The sequence below is a fragment of the Paramisgurnus dabryanus genome, chromosome 20 (assembly GCF_030506205.2).
Source record: "Paramisgurnus dabryanus chromosome 20, PD_genome_1.1, whole genome shotgun sequence".
Classification (NCBI taxonomy): Eukaryota; Metazoa; Chordata; class Actinopteri; order Cypriniformes; family Cobitidae; genus Paramisgurnus; species Paramisgurnus dabryanus.
This window is the reverse complement of record NC_133356.1, coordinates 21859217-21884275: the sequence shown is the minus strand read 5'-3', so window position 1 is coordinate 21884275 and position 25059 is coordinate 21859217. Positions and strand designations below refer to the sequence as shown.

The following is a 25059-nucleotide window of genomic DNA, read 5'->3' as shown; positions in this document are numbered from 1 at the left end:
CCACCATTATTATATGAATCACGGAATAATAATTGTAGGTTTTTTTTTCGTAGTGACAGTAAAACTATACGAATTACTTTAAATTTTGGTGAAGAGTGAAAATGGGCGAATATCCTACACTACAGTTTCGATGTCTTGTGCGTCTGTAAAGTTACAGTATTTAAATCAGCCATTTTCATAGGAACCATCTTTCATTTTTTATTCTATTACAAAAACCATTAATTCACAAATGAGTCATGACAAGTAAAAAATACTACTTTAGTATTTATTATAGTAAACTGTGAAACAGTTGACCTTAACATAGAAAAAATTAATTATACTATAATTCACTACAGTCAATTTAGTATAGGCTAGTTCATACTAAAGGATACTATACATTCAGAAAGTGTAGTAGTTTATATAATTATATACTTCAGTCAGTCAGGTATACTGCAATTAATCTACTATAAATACCAAAGTATACTACATTTTTTTTATGTGGGATCAGCTGTTTATCATTAATATAATTATAGTAGGATATTTCTTTATGTGATGTGTTTCTAGTACAATTATCTGATAACCTAGCACCAATACAACTCAACACATTTCCCAGAAACAATTACAGTTTCCATAAAAAACATTAAATCATTTGAATTACTGTAAATTCATTTTTCAGTAAAGGGCAATATAAGGACATGTTTCACTATAGTATACACAAACTACAGGTGTTGATGTGAACTTCACAAGAGTAATCTGACCTAATCCTTTTAGTGTTTGTCTTAATCTACAGTGTTGTTTAGAAATAGTGTGTGTCTCTTGGACAGTAGTGTATGAGATATATGTATAACATTTGAAACAATGAATCTCCTTCTGTATGCTGAACTTACTCTGTGTTTGGTTTTGGTTATATGTGCACAAGGTCCAGCATGCCCATCTCTATGCACGTGTGCCTTCCATGGACGCAACAATAACAAGGAACTCAGGTATGGAGAAGTTTTCTGTAATTTGATCAAGTCTTTGCTTCTTGTTTTTTAAAAACATCCAAACACTCTCTCTTGTCCTGTTGTCTTGTTATTATGTCCTTTTGTAGAGGTTATCTATTAAATCTAAGGCAGACAAGCATTTTAATAGTGACAGAGAGAATGTAAGTAGTGAGCAGTAAAAAAGGACAAATAATTTGTTTTTAAACGTATTTTTTGTTCATCCTTAAGACTCCTTGCAGAAGTCTTTAACATTTAATTTAGCTAATTTATGCATTTTTAATAATGGAATGCTGAGGCACTTATGGGGCAGTTTCCCGGACAGGGCTTAACATAGTCCCAGAAAATACATTTTTGATATGCCTTAATTTAAAAACATCTTGTACTGACATATATCAACATACAGTATATCAGTGCTATATTTTTGTCTTAAGATACACACAAGTATTATTGTTTTTTTTTTTTAGGTATGTTTACGTTAAATATCCTAATATAACTAAGCCTGGATTAATCTAAACTGCCTCATAGAAACGTGTATAAAGTATATCAAGTTTTTGCTATTCATTTGTGTTTTACTCTCTTTCTTAGAACAGTGCTTTGTAAGAATCCAGCTTTGACTGGTATTCCAGTAGATTTGCCAAGTGATACGGTCAAGTTTCGTCTGGAACGAACCTCTGTCTCAAGGATATTCAGAGGCGCTTTCTTTTCCATGCCAGAACTCCTTTATTTGTGGCTCACGTATAACTCCATCACTGTTGTACATCCAAGGAGCTTTACGAACCTGTCTTTCCTTCACGAGTTACGATTGGATGGGAACCTTCTGTCCAGCTTTCCCTGGGAGGGACTTAGGGATGTGCCTCGCCTCCGATCCCTTGGACTGCACAATAACCGCCTGGCACGAATCCCACCCCTGGCTGCGCGTTACCTAGGCAATATCACTTATCTGGACCTCTCAAGCAACAGGCTGAGCACGCTACCCAATGACCTGTTTGCACTCTGGCCATTGATCATGCTCAGTGAGACAACTCAAACCCAACGCTCTTTGGTTTTAGGTGAAACATAAAGAGCAGACACAGTAGAGGTTTATAATTAGGCTATATGTGTAGGCTAAAATTTCATTATCACACATCCATAACAAACTAATTGTTCCACACATATACACAAATACATGCACACAACGAAGGTAATTGAAACTAAATGAAGTCATTAATGTCTTATAGTAATTAAATATTTACCTAATCTGACTGGTTTACCCAGAGACACTGCTGGTATCTAAGTGGGATCTAGAAGTCTTCAGTCATTAGATGGCTCATTGCATTTAGTCTCCAATGGTAACCAATTCACCAGACTCCAATTAGTTCTGCTATTCGGGAGAATGTAGATAACTTAACCATGCACATCTCTGAGGACTCAATTCTGTCAACACCAACTCCATCCCATACCTTTTCCCACAGGTCTACAGGATAACCCCTGGGTGTGTGATTGCAGACTCGCCTCTTTGCTTGATATTAGCAAGGCACCAGAATCCTCTATGGTGCTGTTGGATCGCTTCCTGACCTGTAGCGGACCGCCGGTCTTCGCTGGAGTTTCCTTTCAGAATGTGGAGCTCTCTCGTTGCCGCCGGCCATACGTGGTGACCTCCGGCACAAAGATCACAGCTCTGCTGGGCAGCAACATTCTGCTTCGCTGTGATGCTATAGGACACCCCACTCCCACACTTGTGTGGTTCAAATCTGCCAGACCGAACCTTTATAACACAGGTATCCTATTTTATACATATGTGGTTTATTTTTATACACACAATGACTGTGTGTATACTTTCATTTTGACTTGAACACAAAACTGTCTTGTTTTATTTTAAGGTTGCTGTGAAAAAAGCAGAGGAACTGAGAATCTGCCCAGAAAACTCTCCAGCTGTAAGTTGCCATTAGAACCTTATCACATGCAAATTCATTGACTTCAGTTATAGTGTACCTTGTGCAAGACGTTGTGTCTAAATATTACCTTACAATAGCACATGATGGATTGAACTTTATAACCTAATAAACCCTAGTCACACCTAAGCCTGTCTCGGCCCGCAGATGTACAAGACTCGTCTCGAGTGGGAATTCGCTGGTCGGCTGTCAGTCTTAATGGAATATCCTATAAAGATGCAGGAGAGTATCGATGCAGAGCGCAAAACATGGCAGGGATATCAGAGGCCATTGTCAGTCTGAAAGTGGTTGGGATGATGGCTGAAAATACAGACCTACAGCAAACGGCTGCAAAATCTGATTATTCACGAAAGAAACCCAAACCAAAATCTAAAGTAGGATCTTTGGTACCTCGAAACATAACTGGACCACTCTCAGCCTCAAAGATAAACATCCCTAAAGAGATGTAAAAGGACAGAATCTACCACAAAGTCACTTTTAATGATCTGATACACAAAATATTACCCATGTCCATTCACATCTAACACAGCTAAACAAGGAAATTATGTTTTCTTATATATTTTTTTAAGTATAAGGATCATATTTCGTTACTTCAGGTGTTTTCACTCCTATGGGTGACTCACAAGTTTTCAATAACACTCAGTCGTGACCAACAGATGTCAGCTTTGAGACAAAGACATTTACTGAAAATTATTTCAGTGAACTGTAATTATAGCTTACAGGCAATATAACTATAGTCTATTGTATTTCATATACAATCAACACATCTATAATAACTAAAGGGTTAAAAGTATGTGGACAGCTCCTTCTTATTGACAGTTCATTTCAACTACACCCACTAATACTGTAGGTATAGACAGCCATGATATAGTTAGCCATTCAGTAGACACATTTATATGCTTTTACCATGTGTGACCCTGTATGTGAAAACCAGGCAAAAGTTTAATTTATGAAATGTGGAACCTCAAAGTTTGATTTCAATCATTGATTTAACTTTTTTGACATGACCTTACTCAGTCAATATTAAAGATATCAAGGTTTTAATTTCACAGAATATTCTTTACTTTATGTAGGATGATTTTAATCACACATAAATGAAGAAAACTAGCTTAAAAACTAAATTGGAAACAAAACTCAAATTTTCCTTATGTGTGCATTGCTTGAAGTTTAGTCAAATAACAGAGTTATTAAATTCCTTGTTGGATTACTTCTTTATAAGACTAAACTGCTTCCACCCTGTATTAGATCATAGAGACTCCCAGATAAGGAATTCACATCACAGGCAGAAAACTTCTTGCAAACTGATGATGAGTGATTTTAGCATGTAAGTGATAACAGATCGACCAGATTCTTTTATATCTTATCTGTTTATATCAAAGCCCTGCTATAAAGATTTACGATTAGAACTGATTGAAAATATTATTGAATGTGTTTAAAGGAATAGTTCACCCAAAATGAAAATTCTGTCATTATTTACTCATCCTTGTGTTGTTATAAACCTATATAAAAGTTTAGTTAATGCATTAGCTGACATGAACTAACAATAAACAATACTTCTACAGCATTTATTAATCTTAGTTCTTGTTAATTTCTGCATTTACTACAATATTTCTAAAATGAAGCGTTGTAACTGTTAACATTAATTAATGCACCATGAAATAACATGAACTGTGTTGGCATGAATTAAAATTAACAAAGATTAATACATGTTGAAAAACTATATTGTTCATTGTTTGTATATGTTAGTTAATGCATTTACTAATGTTAACTAATACAACCTTATGTAAAGTGTTCTAATGGACGCAAAAGAAGATATTTCGAGAAATGTTTTTAAAGGTGACATAGAATGATTGAACGGAGTATTTATCCTTGTTCTGTGATGTGACATGTAGACAAATTTTTTTGTTTGGGTCTGTAATGCCTTAGAAGCTTCCTAAAAACCTCTCTCAGATAGCTCTATTAGGGTGGGGGATTTTAAACAAGTGGTTTTGCACCTATTTGGCTCCCCCTACTGGCTTAACTTGCAATCTCATTACTGATTGGCTGACTTTGCTGCCACTCAAAAAATGTAGCCAATTATTTTAAAGTGGAGGGGCAGGGAGATGCCTGTGATGTCATAAGCATCAGTTTTTCAGATTGGGCCGTTTTCTGGCTCACATTTCTTAAAGAGGAATTTCTATGAGACTGAGATGTTTAGCATGTCTAGCACTTTTTGTATGTTCGTGAATGCGGGTAGACTAGGCTACTATTATTCAAAAAGACAAGGTCAAAATGGTTTTTCATTTTCTGTCCACTTTAAGCAAACTGATCAGAAGCCCTATTGACTTCCATAGTATTTCGTTTTCCTACTATGGAAGTCAATGGGGCTTCTGATTGATTTGGTTCCAAACACTCCTCATTAGAACAAAGAAATCTATACAGGTTTGTAACAACATGAGAGTGAGTAAATGATGACTTTGAAAATGATGAATTTTTATTTTTGGGTGAACTATCCATTTAACAAAAAATCGTATGAATGTTTTACTACAGTAATTCACTCTTAGAAGCATTAAACACTAAAAAGACAAAATCAATAGTTTTGCTTTGTTTTTTTCTTAGGAAATATCCCTTAAACTCACATCTAAGTTTTTTTTTAACTTAATTGATTATGGCCAGATATAGTTTAGGACAGAAAATTCTGAAAAAACTCCCACATGATTTTTTGTTCTGTATACAGAGTCTGATCTTAAACACTTTTTAAAACAATTTATGATCTGAAAGTTGTGTATCAAAAAATAGCGAAGATATATTTTAATATACAACATTGTTCCATATCATATCTAAATGCAAAATTTGCCTCCACTTTAATAAATATGAAGCAAAAATGAACATACAGTATGTATTGTTTCATTTCCATTAAAAAGTTAGCTTCAAACGCAATAGCCTAATTTTGGTGTCACATGTATGTGGATACCATTTGTTATTTAGTCACATTCTAGTAACATTCCCCTCCTATTCTCAGAACAGCACACTACAGTAAAACTAATCTCCCCCCACTTTTATCACTCTCTCTTTTTCTCTATCACGCTCTTACATGCATGTTTATGATCATTTGACTGCTGATTAGCATATTTTGATTTATGTTTAACTGAAAGGCGGTACACATTCAGCCCCTGTCCCCTACGTATCCATGCTATCAGGCCGAGATTCAGTTTGCTTGAGGTGTGGACATGGTGTGGACATACTGACAGCAGCGTGGCAGTGGCTTCATTGAGATCTAAGTAAATTTTTGGAGTGTGGTGAAACAACACTGCAGCTTTAACCTCTGTGCCTCCCACAGGCTGCCCTGCATGAGTGTATGTGGGACTGGAGATCCAGACACAGCTGTTTTATCTCTTTGGACGCAAAAGGAGGCGTAAGAGTAGTTTGTGTGTGCGTTTGTATTTTTGTCTATGTCTAAGTTCAGAGAGAGAAAGTTCTGACATTCATTTGACCGCTCACCATGGAAAGCCTGGATTTCGAAAAGAAGGAAAAACGTTACTTCATCCGTGGTAAACATGCCGCTATCATCTGTGCAGTTGTCGTTGTAACGGGTGTTGCTGTGGGTCTTGGGGTTGGTTTAAGCCAGAAGACCTCGTCATCAGAAGATGAAACCAAACCAACACCATCTCCGGGACCAACACCATCACCCACATCCCCACCTGATGAGCGGGGTCCCTGCAAACCATCCAGCAACACAAACGGTGGCTGGAACAATTTCCGCCTTCCTGACCACATCATACCTTTCCATTATGATTTGCACCTGGAGCCTGACCTGAACACAGATACCTACACTGGGAGCGTGTCCATCCACCTCAACCTTACGCAACCGAGCTCGCATCTGTGGCTCCACATCCGGGAGACGTTTGTCACTGTGGTACCCACTTTAGATCATAAAGGGCCGTCTGGCTTGACATCGGTGAGAGTGAAGGAATGCTTTGAGTTTAAGCCGCAAGAGTATGTGGTGGTGGAGGCGTCCGAGCAGCTGAAAGTCACTGGAGCAGATGAAAGCTACATACTTACTCTTCAATTTCAAGGCTGGCTTAATGGATCTCTGGTGGGTTTCTACAGGACCACTTATATGGAGAATGAAGTTCTCAAGTAAGCATCACTGTGTGTCTATGTTGCAGAACTTTAATTTTGGGGAGCAGTAAATTAGCATAAATCATGAAAATTAAGGTGGTACATGATGCAATGAATTAATAATTTTTGGCTCTATGGTCCTATAAAGAACCTTTTACATTTAAAAGACCTTTCTGTTTCACAAAAGGTACTTGGATTGGTTCCTCAAAGAACCACTCAGTCAAAGGTTTATAGAAGGATCATTTATTTCATACCCTTTATTAATCTAAAGATCTTTTATGGCTACAAGCATTTCTTTATGGAACCGTTCGGCCACAAATAAGTCTTCTATGGCATTGTGAAACACCTTATCTCAGGTATACACTCTTTGATAATTTTATATTCATGCTATCTTGTAGACCGATACTAATACTACTGTAATACTGATATAACAGTAAGACATTTCTTATCAAGAGGTCCAACTTTGGATGACTTTTTCTGTTTGCAAAGAAATTGGCCGCTGTGACCCAGGTTGTCTTCCTGAACCCTTAGTGACCTGCATGGTTGCTTCAGCTGGTCAGAATTTGAAATATTTGTGTTATTTTATCATATAAGTGGAAAAAAGTCCTGATATTTACTGCTTGACCTCAGCAGCCAGCACTCACTGACGTAACAAATTACCTTTTATAATATTGCAGCATGTTTCAAAGTATACAAACCAGCTACAGTTAATTTAGACTTTTATCAAAATTACATCTTGGTGCTACTGATGTTGTGTAAGTAGGAAACAGATGGATGTTACATCCAAATTATTTTGGAGGGACCTCTGGTCCACATATTTAAAGGAACATGCCCAGATTTTGGGAATTTAGCTTATTCACCGTATCCCCCAGAGTTAGAGAAGTCCATTCATACCTTTCTCATCTCCGTGCGTCTCGTAACTCTGTCTGACGCAGCCCCCGCTAGCTTAGCTTAGCACAAAGACTGGAAGTGAATGGCTTTAGCTAGCATACTGCTCCCAATAAGTGACAAAATAACTCAAACATTTTCCTATTTATGTGTTGTGATTTGTATAGTCACACCGTGTACAAATAACAAGGTGATATGAGACACAGCTATCTTTTAATAGTATACATACTGGGAACTATATTCTCTGAAGACGAGGCACTGCTACTTGGGCAGAGTGATTTGCACAACTCTGACCGAACTCTCTGCTTCTCACCAGGGGCTTCTCGGGTGCTGTGAGCAAATCACTCCGCCCAATTAGCAGTGCCTTGCCTTCTGAGAATATAGTTCCCAGTATGTATACTGTTAAAAGATAGCTGTGTCTCATATCGGGATACGGTGAATAAGCTAAATTTCCAAAATCTGGGCATGTTCCTTTAAGAATCAGTCTCTGAGGGGAAAAATGGCGCATAGTCCAGCTGAGATTACGATGTGAAGTATTTTACAGTGTCAGGCTTTATAAATCATTACAATGTGCTTTTTATCTTCATTGCTTGCGTATTGCCAAGCTGTTCCCTTTTATTTCTCTTGGTACAAGTTATTTTTATGGAGCGTATTCAAATTCTCATAACTTCAATACTTAACCTTCTAAAATGTTGAGTTTTGTTGATGTGGGACTTAATCCATTATTTTTTACATAATAACAAATCCACTGAAATGATACAGACCCTTCTTTTTTTAATATAGAAAGATGTCAATAACAACTACAAAGAGTTCGATATCTACTAAAATGCTGGGTTATTTTAAGTCCGGCATTGGGTCTAAAGGGGACAAACCCAACCATTGGGTTAAATGTTTACATTTTACCTAACAATGAGTTAAAATAACTCAGCTTTTTGGGTTTAAACAAACCAGCAAATATTAAATTACAACCCAACGTCCCTTTTTCACCGAATTGTTGTGATGAAAATAACCCAGGATTTTATTGAGGTATGTAAACCACCGGTTGAGTTTTATTATTCCCTCTCTGATTTTTTTTACAGGAAAATTGCTGCTACAGACCACGAACCCACGGACGCTCGTAAATCTTTTCCCTGTTTTGATGAGCCTAACAAAAAGGCCACCTACACAATCTCTATCACGCATGACAGCGCATATGAAGCTCTGTCCAACATGCCTGTTGAGGTAACATTTACTCTCAAAAGTTTATTGAAGGTGGAGCTTAAACTTAAACTTATCTATGCCTGCAATAATTTTATGGGCAATTTCAAATGTCAACTTTTTTATGAAAAGTAAAGTTGTACAACAAGTATTTAACCATACTGATATCTCAAATGTCAATAATGTAACCTTGGTGAGGTAGGCAGGCAGAGGCAGCAGATAACACAAAAACAGGAAACAAGGTAATCCAGGTTGAAGAGGACAGAACACAAAAACCAAACCATAACATCCAACAAAGACATTACATTAACAAAGACTGACAAAGGACAACTAAAACTCTAGGCAATTTATACACAAGGGGAAACAAGGGAACAAGAAACACCTGGGGAATAATCACACAAGGACCAATGAACAAAATAACCAGTCCATAATGTTGCTTATAAATGTGCATACAAAAATTGTAATAAAATATATATTAAATGTTCTTTGAAGAGACATCCTTTCTTAAATTTTGCCTGGTTTGTGCCTTTAAATTCGTATAAATACACATGTCTCCCGAAAACTTTTTTATTTTTTGTCACATCCATATAGTGCATGCATGTTTCCCTCATTTTACATGAAAAGCTCATAAATAGATTGATATTTTTCTGATGTCTGGACTTAATCATCAGGGATTTAGAAAAATATAAACAGATGATTAAATATATTGGTAATAAATGCATTCTCTGATAATTGATATTTCAAGATTTGACTGCAAATGTCACATCTATAATGCCAGAATTGCTCTTATGTATTGGAGTGTGTATGGTGGTGGCTCTGGTAATTGGAGTCTTTCTCCATTTATATCTCTTTTCTGGGACAATTCAATTGGCAGATATGTTAAATTCAACTTATATGGCTCTCTCTTTTACAGAAAACTGAAAAATTGTCAGATCAAAAGACCAAAACCTCCTTTAAAAAATCAGTAAAGATGAGCACCTACTTGGTATGTTTTGCAGTGCATCAGTTCAAATACGTGGAGCGGATGTCAAAGAGAAACATACCAGTAAGTATTTCTTGTTTAAAATGGATCATTCCAGTGAAATTATATTTCATGAGTATAGAAAAAATTCCTGACTGTCTGCTCACTATAACCTCTAAGTTGAATCTCTCTTTCTCTCCTGACAGTTGCGGATCTACGCCCAACCTTTGCAGCTAGAAACAGCTAATTATGCTGCCAATGTCACCAAGATCATATTTGACTACTTTGAGGAATATTTTGATATGCAATATTCCATAGAGAAACTAGGTAAATCTGCATATCTCATGAAAATGAGTTGATTTTCATTTCTGTCCATGCATCTATTATTGTGGCACAAAACTTTAATATATTCTGTCTGTGTTGCAGATAAGATAGCAATCCCAGATTTTGGGACAGGTGCAATGGAGAACTGGGGTTTGGTCACCTACAGGGAAACCAATCTGCTGTTTGATGAGAAAGAGTCCTCGTCAATCAACAGACAGCGCGTGGCCAGTGTCATTGCACATGAGCTCGTTCACCAGGTTACTGATTCACTAATACAGCATATGTTTCAAACTATATTTGATGATACATAAAAATGTGGTCTTGGTTATACCACTGGTGCATTTCAGCTCACTGTTTTAAATGTATTAAGATGAAAACTCTTGAAAAGGTTACTTATTATCATTGCTGAATATTATTACTTGGTTGCAAAGTAAATATGGTTTTGTAGCACTTAAAGGCAAGGATACAAGGGGTTGTATGGTATTGTGGTAACAAATGATGGCTGGCAACCAAAACATTGCAGGTTCAAATCTCACAACTGGCAGTCCAGCATGTTCCCTTGTGCCTTTGGACAATAGTTAGGTCTGCTGTTTGACATTTGAACTAATGCATCTGCTAAAAACTGTATCTGCAGCTTTGATGTCTTTCATAGCAAACAATGTTGTAGAAAGCAGAGCACACTACAGTAGTATCCAAAACACTTCACAGAGTGATAATTGTTGAGTATGCATAAACAGTCACACGTCAGAAAAGACCTTGGTGGAACATCCTGTCCTGATTATGCATCTTATTTTGATTTAAAGCAGAAAGAATATTGATGCCATAAAGATTACTATCACACAGTTACATATTACACTCCACACATCCAACAAAGTGATGTTTTGTTGGGATAATGATGGCAGTCACACTGATAAGATAATTTTTTATGAGCAGATCCAAGGTCTAGTCTTGATGTAAAACCATGGGTGAACTTGAGACATCTCTTATAGGGGGTTTAAAATCTAGATGTTATTAGAAAACTTTTACCAAAGAAGACTTGCTGGTTAAGCAAGTTAAATGCATGCATACTGTAATAAAAGCATGAATGTGGCTGAATAATAATAAGTTATTTTTGGTCTTAAGTTTAAGATGTGTTTTGACTTTTACCTCCAGTGGTTTGGAAATATTGTGACCATGGACTGGTGGGATGACCTGTGGCTGAATGAGGGCTTTGCTAGTTTCTTTGAATATGTTGGTGTTGAAGAAGCTGAACCTGACTGGGGCATGGTGAGCACAGATAGATATGACTATGATACATCACGTATCATTTAAATATGTCGCCAAATAAAGCAGTCAGTTCCAGTCAGTTCTGGAAATAAAAATTTAATTTATAAAGCAAATTAATTTTTAACAAACACTTTTATCACTGGTTTATGGGTCAATGACAAGACATGCATATTTTTGTGCTCGGGGCATTATGTACTATAAAACTAACGTGATACATTTATGACACTTTATAAAACCTATTAAATTAAAATACTTTTTCAGTATATTTAATAATAAATAAATACATTTATTTAAAGATATCTAAATTTGTAAAATGGCAGGTGTGACAAATGTCTGTACCAGTTAGCAGTTTAAGATAACTCTTATCAATGGTGTTTAAATTATTACAAATTCAAAATAAGATACTTTGCAGTATTTCCTATAAACAAATTTCATGAATATCAGTAATTGTTTGGATGTTAGGATAATTGAAAAACTTTTGTCCAACAATTTGAATGCTCTAAATTGTTAGTTCAACCACAATCATAGACCTATTATTAGATGTTATCAAGTATGAACAGTAAAGATGATCACATCACATCATCAAGTAAACCCCAGTTGGTCTTTACTTCTGAATAAAATGTTTGGAGATGAAAAATAGCTACTTAAATTTAGGGTTAGGCTGGTACACTTTCTATGTCAGGTGGTACAACCAATGTAAAACTAGAAAAAAATCAATTTTATCAAACACATTTTAATTGTATTTAAAAAGTATATTTATGAATTTGATATCACAGGCAAAAGCTTAAACCAGCATCAAAATAGAAGTCTGTTAAATGTAAATTCATTGCAGAGGTCAGGTGGTGCGACCAGAAAGTCAAAGGGCGCAACTGAATGCCCCTAAGAATAAAAAATAAGCTAAATAATTTTAATAATCTAGCTTATAATTTTAGTTTTAATAAATGCAAGCTAAGGTTGTCTATAATTGTTTAAAATGATTGTTCTTAAATTTATCATTTTCAAATGTTAGTTTCATGGTAAAGTTGTTTTACACTCTCAAACTATTTTCAGAATTATAATTTAAAATGCCACTGTCAAATTAACAAAAAATCAGCATGACACAGGGAGTGCATTAAAACTTATCTGGTAAATAGATAATGATTGGTTGTACCACCTGACATTTTTTTGGAAATGGGATATCCAAAACATTGTGAATAAAATCATTTAAATGTATTGAAATATATACAAAACATTTTATGCACTTTGTTCCTGACTCAAAAACATGCATCCGAATACATCCATATTGAAAACATATTTTTTTAAATAAATTTTTAGGAGTACCATTGACCCATATGCTCCTAAAAACAGCTTAAAAATGTTTTGGTTATTAATAGAGAACTGCACTCTGTTGGCATTATCTCTTTAAAACAAGCATATTTAACTTATTGTTTTTTTCTGCATTTAGCGTGACATCATGCTTACCGGTGATGTATTTCCTGTCATGGTCGATGACGCTCTCCTTTCCTCCCATCCTATTATTGTGGATGTGTCAAGTCCAGCTGAGATCACATCAGTGTTTGATGGTATCTCGTATAGCAAGGTATGATACCGATGGTGACTGTTGCTCTATCGACCAGCTCTCTACAAAGTGAAATGTGTGAGTCCTGATCTCACTGTCTGTTATAGGGCGCATCTATTTTAAGGATGCTGGAGGACTTGCTAGGCCGAGACAAGTTCAGGGATGGATGTCGTGTAAGGCAACACTTCTCTCTTTATGCACACATTACATTACTGACCCAAAATGAAAAATACTTGGTGTGAAAAATTCTAATTTAATTATATTAATACGCACTATATTTAATTAAATAAGATCCCTTTCTTTCACCACAGACATACTTGAAAACATACACCTTCCAAAATGCAAAGACTGCAGACTTCTGGAAAGCCTTGGCTGATGTAAATGGCTTTCATTCATAATGGCATGCCATGTTAATGCTCAGTTTTACAAAATGTTGATGTTTAAAATTGTGCAAAAGTAAAGCTTCATTGTCCCCATTACTGTGCACTTCAGGAGAGTGGCTTACAGGTAGCAGACATTATGGACACGTGGACAAAGCAGATGGGATATCCTGTTCTAAGTTTAACCACCACAGGCACTGAGGCTAAACTCACCCAAACCAGGTTTCTCCTGGACCCCAATGCTGACCCAACCCAGCCCACCAATCCCCTGGGGTGAGCCTTATAGTCTGGCAGCAGAAAATGTATCATAGTATTTTTTCTTTGACTGTTCTCTCGGTTTTTCATTTTGACACTGATTGGTTCATTTATCTCACTTTGATGTTTTGACTCTTGTCCCACAGCTACAAATGGACTATACCTGTCAAATGGCAGTCAATAAACTCCAACCAGAACTCCATCATTTTTGACAAAGGACAGACAGGTAAACAAGATCACATGCTCAGATGTTTTAACTCGAGATGTTCCTCTGTGTAATTTGCCTCATTGCTGTCATTGTTCAGAGATGGTCATTCCTGGCTACTCACCTACCAATGATGGTCTCATCAAAGTCAACAAAGACCACATGGGCTTTTACCGAGTAAATCACATTGACAGTATGTGGAGTGCTATCAGTGAGCAGCTTCTCGCAGATCATCTGGTATTGTGTTATTTTAACGATTTTCTGTATAAGAACTCTTGTTGGTATAAAATATAACTAACCTGCTCATTTTTGTTTTAGGTGTATGATGCAACTGACAGAAGCAGCTACGTTGATGATGTGTTTGCATTTGCACGGTGAGTTGGAACAACATTTAAATTTATGCAGTTGATTATTGATTTTATCCAAAGGATCTTGCGGTACATTATGCCGAATTATATAAATATCCACCTTCCATTGGAATTAAAGGAACAGTATGTAAGAAATTTATATCAATTAATCATAAAATGTTCCTGATATGTCACTAGAAATTAAGAAATCATTTTCATTTCAAATACTTATATCACTGACAACAGTGGTCTGGCCAGGATATTGACATTTAAAAAGTGGAGTTGCAGCCCTCAACTGATGTTTATGTTGTCATTTTGTGTATTGGCCACTAGTTGGGTGATTGCAGTACCAGTTTTAGCCACAAGTTTTGTTTTTGCAATACCAGTTTTAGCCACAATCCTACACACTGTTCCTTTAAATCCAAGAGTTGGCATTGCTTATTGCTAGAGCCAGAACAAATAAAAAAAATCTAAGGTTGTGGTAAAAGTAAAGATGACATCAAGCTTTGCCTTTTGTTGGCATGCAGGGCAGATATCGTCGATTATGGAAATGCTTTCAACCTAACAATGTATTTGGTTAATGAAACCGAGTACATTGTGTGGGATCGAGTGTCTGCTTCAATCTCATACGTGGCAAACATGCTGGCTGATGATACTGAGCTGTACCCTGCATTTCAGGTATGATCCTAAAGCTTTAAGTTCAATCCTCTGTGAGAGCATGAGTATGTTAAAGGTCTCCGAATACTGCAATTTTTCAAAATGTGATTTTAGCCTCAGGTGTCCTGATTAAATGATCTATAGGATATTTCGACTTAAAATTGCATGTGCATGTGCAATTTTAAGTCCAAATATCCTATATACTGTGTTGAGAAGGTCAATTTTTGTGTGTGCAGGAAACGTGCAGTTTTGTTCTACTATACAGTACCTTTCTTTTAAAGGTACCTTATAGAAGAACGAAAAAAATGGTTATGCTCCTCACCTCTGGAACAACCTTCCAGAGAACATAAGATGTGTTGAAAACATTAATAGCTTTCAATCTAAATTAAAAACATTTATTTTTAGTATGGTCTTCCACTAAAATCTTATGAAACGTTTTAAATATTGTGTTTTGCTTTGTTTTTAATGATGTTTTTTATTATATTTATTTATTTTTTAAGTATTTCGATCCTTATAAATTCTATTTTTATGTATCTTAATGTGTCTATTTTACTTTTTAATCGTTTCTTTTAATTTGATTAATTATTTTATCTATTGGTTCTTCTATGTATTCTATCTATTGGCACTTGCATTAATTTGTTTAAAAAAGTGCAATATAAATATAAAATTAGCTTGCTTGCTTTCTTTAAATGCATGTTGTGATGAGCTTCGCATCGTGCATGCGCCCTCAAAAAAAGAAGTCGCCGACCGCCACTGGTTATCTGTACTGAAAACATACATCATTTTTCATTAAACAATCACTACTTCATTGTTTATTATCAACGTGTGGTAATGAATTATGTAAGGAAAATTTGAAATAGAAATTATTACCTAACTTTAGATAGTTGTGGGCGGGGCCTACGTAAAGTGATGTCAGTTTGCTCAGAAAACACCCACAGCCTGTCCCATGAGACTGTTGAGGTTTCATTGGACTAAAAAAAGAATTTGGCAGATTTGTATCACTTATTTTGGCAGATTTTTATCACACTTATTTTCAAACAACATATAAGAGCAAATTAAGGATCCATTTCATATCTCTGTTTAGAAACTCTTCCGAAACCACGTGCTGAAGATATCCAGAACTCTTGGGTGGGAAGATGAAGGGACCGAAACACAGAGGTAAGAGATATTTGGCAGAACTATTGAATAATAGCAAACAAAAACTATTTCTGTGTTCGTAACAGATACCTCATCTACATATGTATACATAACACATGCTGAATAGCTTGGGAAGGGGGTCTGAAATGCTACTGTTTCTATTATATCAAAAGTTATTAGTGAAAATACTTCAATTGTTTCTGATTTAATACAACACATATTCTCTATAATAAATTATTGTATAATTATATAGTAAAAAGTTTAAAGGTGCACTGTGTAGATTTTAGCAAGAAATAGACAATAAAATCGAGCGAAGGCTGCGTCATGAAAAGCAAATGTCAGCTGAGGAAAGGTATCAAGTGCAGGTGTATTTATGTGTTAGGTAAGGGGTGGTCCCTTATATAGCTTTGAGCACACACGTCTGTCTAAGCCAGAATTGGCACAATTTGATGCTTTTGCCGAGGTCTGGATGCCCTTACCATAGTGGATCTCGAACACGAGATGATGATGAAAGAGAACTGAATGGTGTGTTTGTCCCCACAGGCTACTGAGAGAGACGGTGCTAGGCATTGCATGTCAGATGGAGGATGAGGATGCTCTTAATCAAGCATTTGATATTTTCCAAAAATGGATTGATGGAACATTAAGGTAATTCACACAGGACATTCGCTGTTACGCTTATGTGAGTCTATATACTGGTGTATTAATCTGTGATTGGGGTAGCAGCAGTGTGGCTGTAAACTTGCGGTTGCTGGTGTATCGGTATGGAATGAAGAAATCAGGATCAGCAGACCACTGGGAGTTAATGCTTCAGAAGTATCTTGATGCAACTCTTGCACAGGAGAAAGACAAGCTGCTCTATGGCCTGGCTTCAGTGGAAGATATCAAGCTGCTTTATAGGTAATATAACAGGGCTTTGTTTAATAGCATACTGAATGTAATACTAATTCTGCAATGCTCCAATGTGAAACATGTAATTTTTGTCTTGTTACAATACACACTTTTTGTCAAAAGAAGCCATTTTGTTTTGAAAATTGTGTTACTTTTTAATTTTGTGTATATGTTTCCAGTATCTTCTGTTTGTATTTGTTCATAAAGAAAGAGACATGAAAAAATAAGAATGGCCATTAAAACTTTGCTAGACTTTTGCACAATATTGTGTATAACAAATATTTAATGATGCTCTCTTATTTGTAAATTGCTTCAGATTAAAAGGTTCAGCTAAATGAGTAAATGTAAATGTATGATTATTGTGAATATGTTTTTAAACAGGTTGCTTGAGGCCACCAAAGATGAAAGCATTGTGAAGAGTCAAGATGTTTTTACTGTAGTGCAATATGTGTCCCGAAACAAATATGGCAAAACTATGGCCTGGGACTGGGTCACGCTAAACTGGGATTACTTAGTAAACAGGTCAGTTGATTCATATACAATAAGTTAATGTATGAAAATCCATAATTTCTTTCTGAATATGCTAATATGGTGTATGATGTAATGTCTGTTTTAGATACACTATAAATGACAGGAACTTGGGCCGCCTGCCTGCTAGAATTACAAGCACGTACAACACAGAGCTGCAGCTGTGGCAGGTAAAGGAATAATAACAGACCAGATTAATCAGTTCCACAGACCAGATTAATCAATTACAGAGTTGCCTACATTATTTAAGTGTTTAGATGTAAAACATTCATTACTAGAAAACTCCAGTGTGATTATTTCCTCAGTATCCAGTTATAATTTTGAAAATATGATTTTGCATTCTTGGTGTAAAATTTCTGGTTATTTTCTTACTACATTTTCTGAATATGCAGAATTTGATTTTATAAACAGCCTCATGGGTTGCTCATACAAGTTGTTCTCTTTTAGATGGAGCACTTTTTTGAACAACACCCAAATGCAGGAGCAGGTGAAATGTCCAGAAAACAAGCTGTAGAGACTGTGAAGAACAATATTGAATGGAGGAAACGAAACCTGGAGGAGATACAGCGCTGGCTGGCGAACAACGTGTAATAGTGCTGTACAGAAAATTGTGACAGATTGTACCGCAAGCCATTACATCACACACATTTGTTCACAGTGTTTAGTTAAATTAATTCAATTAATTGCTCAAGGCAGCTTGAACATGAATCTGAAGCTAAGAGCCTTAAATTAAAATACTCTTATGAAAAAACAGTAAAATGAATACATGATTACAGTACATATTTTCTTTGGAACCAGGCATTAAAAAAATCTGTATGCACTGTATATTGTTTCTTTATTTAGTTATTAATTCTTTGTAAAAGGTGTAAATGTGAAAGATGTTATAAAGGATGCTTAAATTCCCAGTACTTTGTTCTGAGACTCATTTTGTGAGATAGTTAAAGGAACAGTATGTAGGATTGTGGCCAAAACTGGTATTGCAATCATAAACTTGTGGCTAAAACTAGTACTGCAATCACACACAGCTGGTTGCCAATACACAAAATAAAAAGATAAACATCAGTTGAGGGCTGCAACTCCACTTTTTAAATGACAATATCCTGGCCAGACCACTTTTGTTAGTGAGATAAGGATTTGAAATGAAAATGATTTCTTAATGTCTAGTGACATATCAGGGCCATTTTATGATTAATTTATATACATTTCTTACATACTGTTCCTTTAAAAAAAAATTATATGTTAGCCTCAAAGATTTCTATAAACTAGTTTGGTCCAAAATATTAACAAATTTCATATTTAAAAAATATAAGTATTAAAAACTCACACGCTGTGTCCGGAACCGTCTACTTCCATAATATATAAATTAGGCGAAAAGCAGTAGATGAGGTGAGTAGTATGTCCGAACTCATAGTACCTTATTAGAAAAACCGTATAGGCAAAAAGTACCCGGATAACCTACTACATCAGGCAAGATCCCAAAGTGTTCATTCAATGGACACTCTACTATCCCGTGAGCCCATGGGGATGAGTTAACCAATGAAGAAGAAGAGCTGTTGTTTTATTCAAAAATGTCTAAAAGCAGTACCGCGGCTCTATTCAAATGCAAACACATTAAACAGCTGTCCCTTCTGATTAAATTGCACTAGTTTAATTCCAGTTAATGACTAAGTAGTTGTCATGAAGACGTATTTCATGTGTTCTATCAACATGGCGGATGTTGTACATCCGAATTCATTCATACTATCCATATTCATACAATTGTGCCTATGTTTTAATGGTCGATGAGTATGAACTTCATCTAATTCAGTACCATAGTATGCAATTTCGGATGCAGGGATAGGGTTAGGTTAGGGTGCCAAAACAGATTTATGATTTTTATGACATCATTCTGCACTCGTCAGATTTTTCTGACCAATCAAATACTCTCCAGAATCCAAAGAATCCAACTCACTATGTCCCGCCCTAAAATCCTGTTTTAGTGAAAATTACATGCATTTCAGCTCAAATTTGGAATATTCTGGAAAAATATTTTTTGATGGACTTGATGCTTACAAATATGTCATTAAAATGCTCATGGATTATAAAAATCTGTATAAATCATGATGAAACTTTTATTCAGGTACACTAGTGATGTGAAACAGGGAGATAGCGTCCAGCGCTAGGTGCAGGTCATGTTTTATGTATTCACTCATCATTTAGGGGTTTAGGGGTAAAGAAGAGGATGTCATTGGAACCTGGTTGTTAATCGTAACTCTTTGTCGGGTTTGGCATCGTAGCATTCCAGTGATGGCTCTTCTGAACCTGCAATGATCAGCAAATCCAAATTATTAGTAAAAAAGATAAAACATAAAACATTTAGATGTAGTGAAATAGTGCACTTACTTCTTGTTGGCTATGACATAGATGCAAGGATTGTAGAAGGTGGAGGACTTAGCGAAAAGTGGGGCAATTATGGCCATAGGAGCTGGGATCATTTTCGGGTCACCAAATGATGCCCATAAACACACAACCGAATATGGTGTCCAGGCAAACAGGAACATCACTATCATTATAATGGACATCTAAAAAAAGAAGCAACCAGGAACCACAAAGATATGACTACACAGTTAAACCTCTAGTATGCCGGTTCACATTTCTCAGAAATAAGAATCATCACTTAACATAAAACCATTTCCTTATTTTTCTTTCATTTTGAAGTAAAGTTTATCCATGCTTTTGTAAGATTCAAACAATTGATTTTAATGCCAAATAAAAACTAATACTTGCCTTGGTGACATCCATTTGGTCTGACCAATCGATGTTGATGCTTTCTAGGCAGTTACTGGCTTTGTACCTCTTCACAGTAGCAGAGACATTGTAATAACAGTAGAACATAACTAAGAGAGGAATGATGAAGTTGATCGTGATCACAGCCATTGTGTAGGACACGAAAGATCTAAAATGACATATGATGTTAATAACTGATACATTTTCATCTTTATATATTCGCATTATGTTAACAAATAAAACAGGTCTGTATGATGTGAATGATCATCTGTGCTGTTTTTGACTCACGTGTCATTGTTTCTCCAGTTGATGGTGCAGGTGGCCCCTGTTGGGTCAGGAGCATAACTTGCCCAACCTATGATGGGCATGGATGACCAAAACACGGCATTCAGCCAGGCAGCCACAATAAGAAGCGTGTATGACATTGATGTCAATTTCTGTCCTGTAACAAGTGCACACATTGAGTTGCTTGAGTTCCAGTATGCAAAGATTTTATTTTACTCTGACAAAGACAATGACAGACCTTATTGGTTCACAGTTATTGAATGGAAAAATTCATACCTATGTCAGGTCGACATATGCTAAGGTATCTGTCGATGGCAACCACTGTGAGCAGTCCGATACTGGCCATTCCAAAAAATATATTCAGGGCTGCATAGATCTATGAAAGAGGTAAAAGAGGCATCTTGCAAAGCAGTTCACACAAATAATGTGACACGCACCTGCTTCACTATTCTTATGTACTGTGTGTGTTAAATCTTATGTAATAATCTAAATAACTAATAGTAAGTAAAACATTTTATTTCAAATGCATTTAAAGTCCTCATTGTGAAATTAAAGGGATAGTTCACTCAAAAATTAAAATTATGTCATCATTTACTTACCCTCATGTTGTTTTAAACCTGTATGAGTTTCTTTCTTCTAATGAACACAAAAAAATATATTTGATAAATGATGGTAAGTACACAGTTGACTGTAGCTATTGACTTAGTATTTGTTTTTCCTATGGTCAACTGTGAGATTACCATCATTTATCAAAACATATTCTTTTATACTCAACAGAATAAAACTCATACAGGTTTACAACAACATGAGGGTGAGTAAATAATGACAGACGATTCATTTTTAGGTGAACTATCCCTTTAAGTGTTATTTGCCCACAATTCATCACAAGATTAAAAGAAATAATCTCTTGAATTTTGTGTTTGTGACCATCACACCTGGCAACCCATGTAGCCGAATTTCCAGCTCCCGTGCAGGTCTGAGGCTGCTGACATGGGATAACCGATCCCGGCGACTCCGATGTCAGTGAAGGCTAGATTAATGATGATAGCATTTGTGGCATTACGCAACTCTCTGAACTTCACGAACATCAGCAGCACAACTATGTTACTAGACAGACTGACTACTCCTGCCAAGAGAAACAGACAGGAAGAGAAGGAGGTAATACATCTGTGGACACTGGACGCACACAAACATATTTCATGTCCATGAAAAACATTTCACTGTTTCAGTTCTCCATTTAACAGACTCCCCCTGTTGTTTGCCTCAAATGCTTGAATGGATCTATAAATGTCAAATGTCAAGGAATGCTTGAAAACACATTTACAGATTGATGTTAAGACACAGATGGATGTACGAGCAGCTCTTATCTAATATGAAAATGTAAGAAGTTGAATCAGCCAGTTGATCACTATAATGAAATACACCAAGTAACAAACATACAGTTTACCTGCAGTGATGAGATACGCAGCGACAATGTTGTGCTCTGTTTGTGTGAAGGCACTCTTTTCAGCATAAGGAACATTCTCTGATGAATTCAGAAAGCCAGATTCCAGGTCTTTGTCACACAGAGCCATTTACACACCGTTCAGATTTTAGATCACATCTGTTTCTATCAATTCAGCTCAAAGGTACTTTAAAGTCCAGACTCACTGTGTTCTAGTTTGAGAAAGAACAAGATCATGAAAGAGTGTGTGTGAGGGGGGAAAGGGTCTGTAGGGTTTAGGTGATGACAGGGTGATTGTGGGAATGAAGGGCTGGAAAAACAATGGAATGGAAAGCTCTCTAATTATGTTTTCTGCTTGGTTTGCGAGAACTGAAGAGAGCGTTGTTGTAGTACTAATCCGCATATGAAGGCTTTTCATTCCAAGCCTCAGCAAAGCTTTCTTAGAAGTGTGTGTACAAATCATGAATATTTTTAGCCTTTTAAACAACAAATAGTTGTTAAAAACAGTTGGACCCCAGGATTATGTGTAAAACATTCTTGTGTATTATCTGGTAACGTTATTGTTATTTCAGGAATCTGATTATGCAACTTTTTAATTCAACAACTTGAAATGGCCTATTTGTAAGGAACATTTACAAGTTATCATAATTTTATGTAACATACAATTTTTTCATATGTTAAGTACATGTTAAATGTATTACATGCAAAACATTTTTAAATACAGCCACCATGGAGAAAGGATTGGGTTTTACCCAAGTTAATCTTTCCTATCCCCTTGTTGCGTTTAAGCCCCTGTGCTCTCTAGCAGGGGACAATGCAATTTCTGTTTTTAATGTAATAATACTTAAATTGATCATTTAATTTTAGTATCTCATTGTTTTCATCATTGTTGCTTTTGGTCAAATCTTATCTGATATGCACCTAAAAGTAAATGTTAAAGATATAGTTCACCCAAAAAATGAAAATTCCTTTCATCATTTTCTGATGCTCATGTTGTTCTAAACCTGTATGAAAAGACACAAAAGAAAATATTTCATATTTTGATAAATGATGGTAAGCACACAGCTGATTGTAACCATTGACTTCCATAGTAGGAAAAACAAATATAATGGAATTCAATAGGGAACGTCAGCTGTGTGCTTACCATCATTTATCAAAATATCTTCTTCATCATTAACCACAATACTTCCATTATATTTGTTTTCCTACTATGGAAGTCAATGGATACAGTCAACTGTGTACATACTTATCAAAATATCTTCTTTTGTATTCATCGGAAAAATTAATTCATACAGGTTTAGAACAACATGAGGACGAGAAAATGATAACAGAATTTTCATTTTTGGATGAACTATCCCTTTAAAATAAATATAACGAGAATGCTAGTAAAGAAATGTATTTGCAGATTAATCTTTTAAAATTAAAACCATTCTTAATTCAATTGATATATTAAAGACAGTAATGCAAAGTTTACTATAATATTTATTTTATTTTTACTATAATAAAAGAGATATTTCCGAAAACCAGACTTGGTAATGAAGCTACTGCTCAGTTTAAGCCACTAGAGGGCCTTTGCGATGTCTTTACGGATTTTGACCGGAAGTGACGCGTCAACGGATATTACGTATACGGAAAGACTTGCGCTATCTGTCATGTGATGAACGCACATAAACAAGTCGAGAAACTTTTATGAAATCACGCATTTTAAAGGTAAATCTCTCACGTTTAATGCATTAAGCTTTTTGTAAATATTTTCTCGATTCAGTAGAATTAAGTTACTAGGGGTTTTAATTTCGTACGCAGTGTAAGTTATCATTTGTAGTGTCGGTAGCTAACGTTATGTAGAAATTGATGCAAAAAAGACAAAGCGACATTGATATTGTCATGTTGTGTTGTATCATTTTTTTATCTTTATTGTTTCTGTGTGTTGCAGGCGAATTATTCAACCCATTGCAATAAATATGGCAGATGTAAGTACAGTTTCTCTGACTAATAATGCCTTTCTAAATATTCTGATTTAAATATAATGTTTATTACGGTAGCTGAGAGTATGTGTTTGATTGCGTTACAGAATCTGCGGAGCTATCTGTATAAACAACTGCCAAGGTAAACGGATTAATCTTGGTTTGAAACAACGGTTAAGCTTAATTGACTATTATAATATGCATTGTCATATGTAAGGAATGTATTTATTTCTCAGTGTTGAAGGGCTTCATGCAATAGTGGTAACAGATAGAGACGGAGTTCCTGTAATCAAAGGTAACAATCTCAGCTCTGTTGTTCAATTTCATGCCTTTTGTCTGCACAAACTTCATCTGACATTGTGGTTGTTCTTTCACTTTAAGTTGCCAATGACAATGCACCTGAATATGCACTGCGACCAGCTTTCTTATCTACCTTTGCCTTGGCGACCGATCAGGGCAGCAAGCTGGGCTTGTCCAAAAATAAGAGCATCATTTGCTATTATAACACGTATCAGGTACTGTGTTTTACAAAAGTTCACATTTGACTTAAATAAAGTTATTTATAAAGAATGTCTTGTAATATGAGACCTGTTATGCATTTCTTGGTAGATAATACAGTTCAACCGATTACCCTTAGTGATAAGTTTCATCGCAAGTAGTAATGCCAACACAGGTAGATCTCTTCTGGTTTTGGTTTATAGTACTGTTAATAAGAAATAAGTTTGATCAATTTGAACATATATGTATTTTATATTTAGGTTTGATCTTCAGTCTTGAGAAGGAGCTTGTACCCCTGATAGAAGAATTAAGGCAGGTTGTGGAAGTAGCTTAGAGATGGGTTAACTTCTACAATGTTGTAGCTCATAGATATGTACATATATATATTATGTGGGCTTGTGTATTGGATTTTGTCTTTATGCTGTGTCTCATATGAATGTAACCCTTTGGTTTTGTGTCTTTATTAATAAACAAGTCTTTGGTTTAAAAAATATATATTTTATTTACTGTACAT

The 25059-nt window shown here is 35.7% G+C and overlaps 4 protein-coding genes across 4 annotated transcripts; 3 read left to right on the top strand and 1 right to left on the bottom strand.

Annotated features, from left to right (window-relative positions):
- The first annotated feature begins 837 nt into the window (after nt 1–837).
- On the top strand, nt 838–3342 carry lrit3b (leucine-rich repeat, immunoglobulin-like and transmembrane domains 3b). The gene is made up of 4 exons (XM_065295964.1): nt 838–962; nt 1548–2011; nt 2414–2719; nt 3041–3342. Exons 1-4 carry the CDS (start codon nt 838–840, stop codon nt 3340–3342), a joined length of 1197 nt encoding a protein of 398 aa, XP_065152036.1.
- A 2697-nt stretch (nt 3343–6039) lies between these two features.
- Nucleotides 6040–18496, top strand: enpep (glutamyl aminopeptidase). Its single transcript, XM_065297037.2, has 20 exons — nt 6040–7012; nt 8962–9103; nt 9993–10124; nt 10247–10367; nt 10467–10621; nt 11517–11630; nt 13075–13209; nt 13296–13361; nt 13500–13565; nt 13681–13841; nt 13970–14049; nt 14129–14265; nt 14347–14402; nt 14903–15053; nt 16117–16190; nt 16713–16817; nt 16896–17069; nt 17442–17582; nt 17677–17758; nt 18036–18496. Exons 1-20 carry the CDS (start codon nt 6375–6377, stop codon nt 18177–18179), a joined length of 2874 nt encoding a protein of 957 aa, XP_065153109.1. The 5' UTR covers nt 6040–6374; the 3' UTR covers nt 18180–18496.
- A 118-nt stretch (nt 18497–18614) lies between these two features.
- rrh (retinal pigment epithelium-derived rhodopsin homolog) lies at nt 18615–22450 on the bottom strand. The gene is made up of 7 exons (XM_065297038.1): nt 22087–22450; nt 21575–21765; nt 20916–21015; nt 20643–20796; nt 20355–20523; nt 19971–20149; nt 18615–19889 (listed from the first exon to the last, which is right to left on the bottom strand). The coding sequence occupies exons 1-7, from the start codon at nt 22211–22213 to the stop codon at nt 19784–19786; spliced, it is 1026 nt and encodes a 341-aa protein (XP_065153110.1). The 5' UTR covers nt 22214–22450; the 3' UTR covers nt 18615–19783.
- A 1219-nt stretch (nt 22451–23669) lies between these two features.
- On the top strand, nt 23670–25038 carry lamtor3 (late endosomal/lysosomal adaptor, MAPK and MTOR activator 3). Its single transcript, XM_065297040.1, has 7 exons — nt 23670–23793; nt 24017–24053; nt 24155–24189; nt 24284–24342; nt 24429–24562; nt 24657–24720; nt 24806–25038. Exons 2-7 carry the CDS (start codon nt 24045–24047, stop codon nt 24877–24879), a joined length of 375 nt encoding a protein of 124 aa, XP_065153112.1. The 5' UTR covers nt 23670–23793; nt 24017–24044; the 3' UTR covers nt 24880–25038.
- Nucleotides 25039–25059: the final 21 nt, after the last annotated feature.

Bases quoted from the DNA above. Each gene is read 5' to 3' on its own strand.
- rrh (XM_065297038.1), bottom strand. From the start codon at position 22,213: ATGGCTCTGTGTGACAAAGACCTGGAATCTGGCTTTCTGAATTCATCA. The intron at 21,016-21,574 runs GTGTGATGGTCA...CCTCTTTCATAG, and splicing joins TCGGCTACATGGGTTGCCAG to ATCTATGCAGCCCTGAATAT. The intron at 20,524-20,642 runs GTGAGTCAAAAA...ATGTCATTTTAG, and splicing joins AACTGGAGAAACAATGACAC to ATCTTTCGTGTCCTACACAA.
- enpep (XM_065297037.2), top strand. From the start codon at position 6,375: ATGGAAAGCCTGGATTTCGAAAAGAAGGAAAAACGTTACTTCATCCGT. The intron at 10,622-11,516 runs GTTACTGATTCA...TTTTACCTCCAG, and splicing joins CACATGAGCTCGTTCACCAG to TGGTTTGGAAATATTGTGAC. The intron at 16,818-16,895 runs GTAATTCACACA...TTGGGGTAGCAG, and splicing joins TGGATTGATGGAACATTAAG to CAGTGTGGCTGTAAACTTGC.
- lrit3b (XM_065295964.1), top strand. From the start codon at position 838: ATGAATCTCCTTCTGTATGCTGAACTTACTCTGTGTTTGGTTTTGGTT. The intron at 2,012-2,413 runs GTGAAACATAAA...CTTTTCCCACAG, and splicing joins CCAACGCTCTTTGGTTTTAG to GTCTACAGGATAACCCCTGG. The intron at 2,720-3,040 runs GTATCCTATTTT...CTCGGCCCGCAG, and splicing joins ACCGAACCTTTATAACACAG to ATGTACAAGACTCGTCTCGA.
- lamtor3 (XM_065297040.1), top strand. The intron at 24,343-24,428 runs GTAACAATCTCA...TTTCACTTTAAG, and splicing joins CGGAGTTCCTGTAATCAAAG to TTGCCAATGACAATGCACCT. The intron at 24,721-24,805 runs GTAGATCTCTTC...TTTTATATTTAG, and splicing joins AAGTAGTAATGCCAACACAG to GTTTGATCTTCAGTCTTGAG.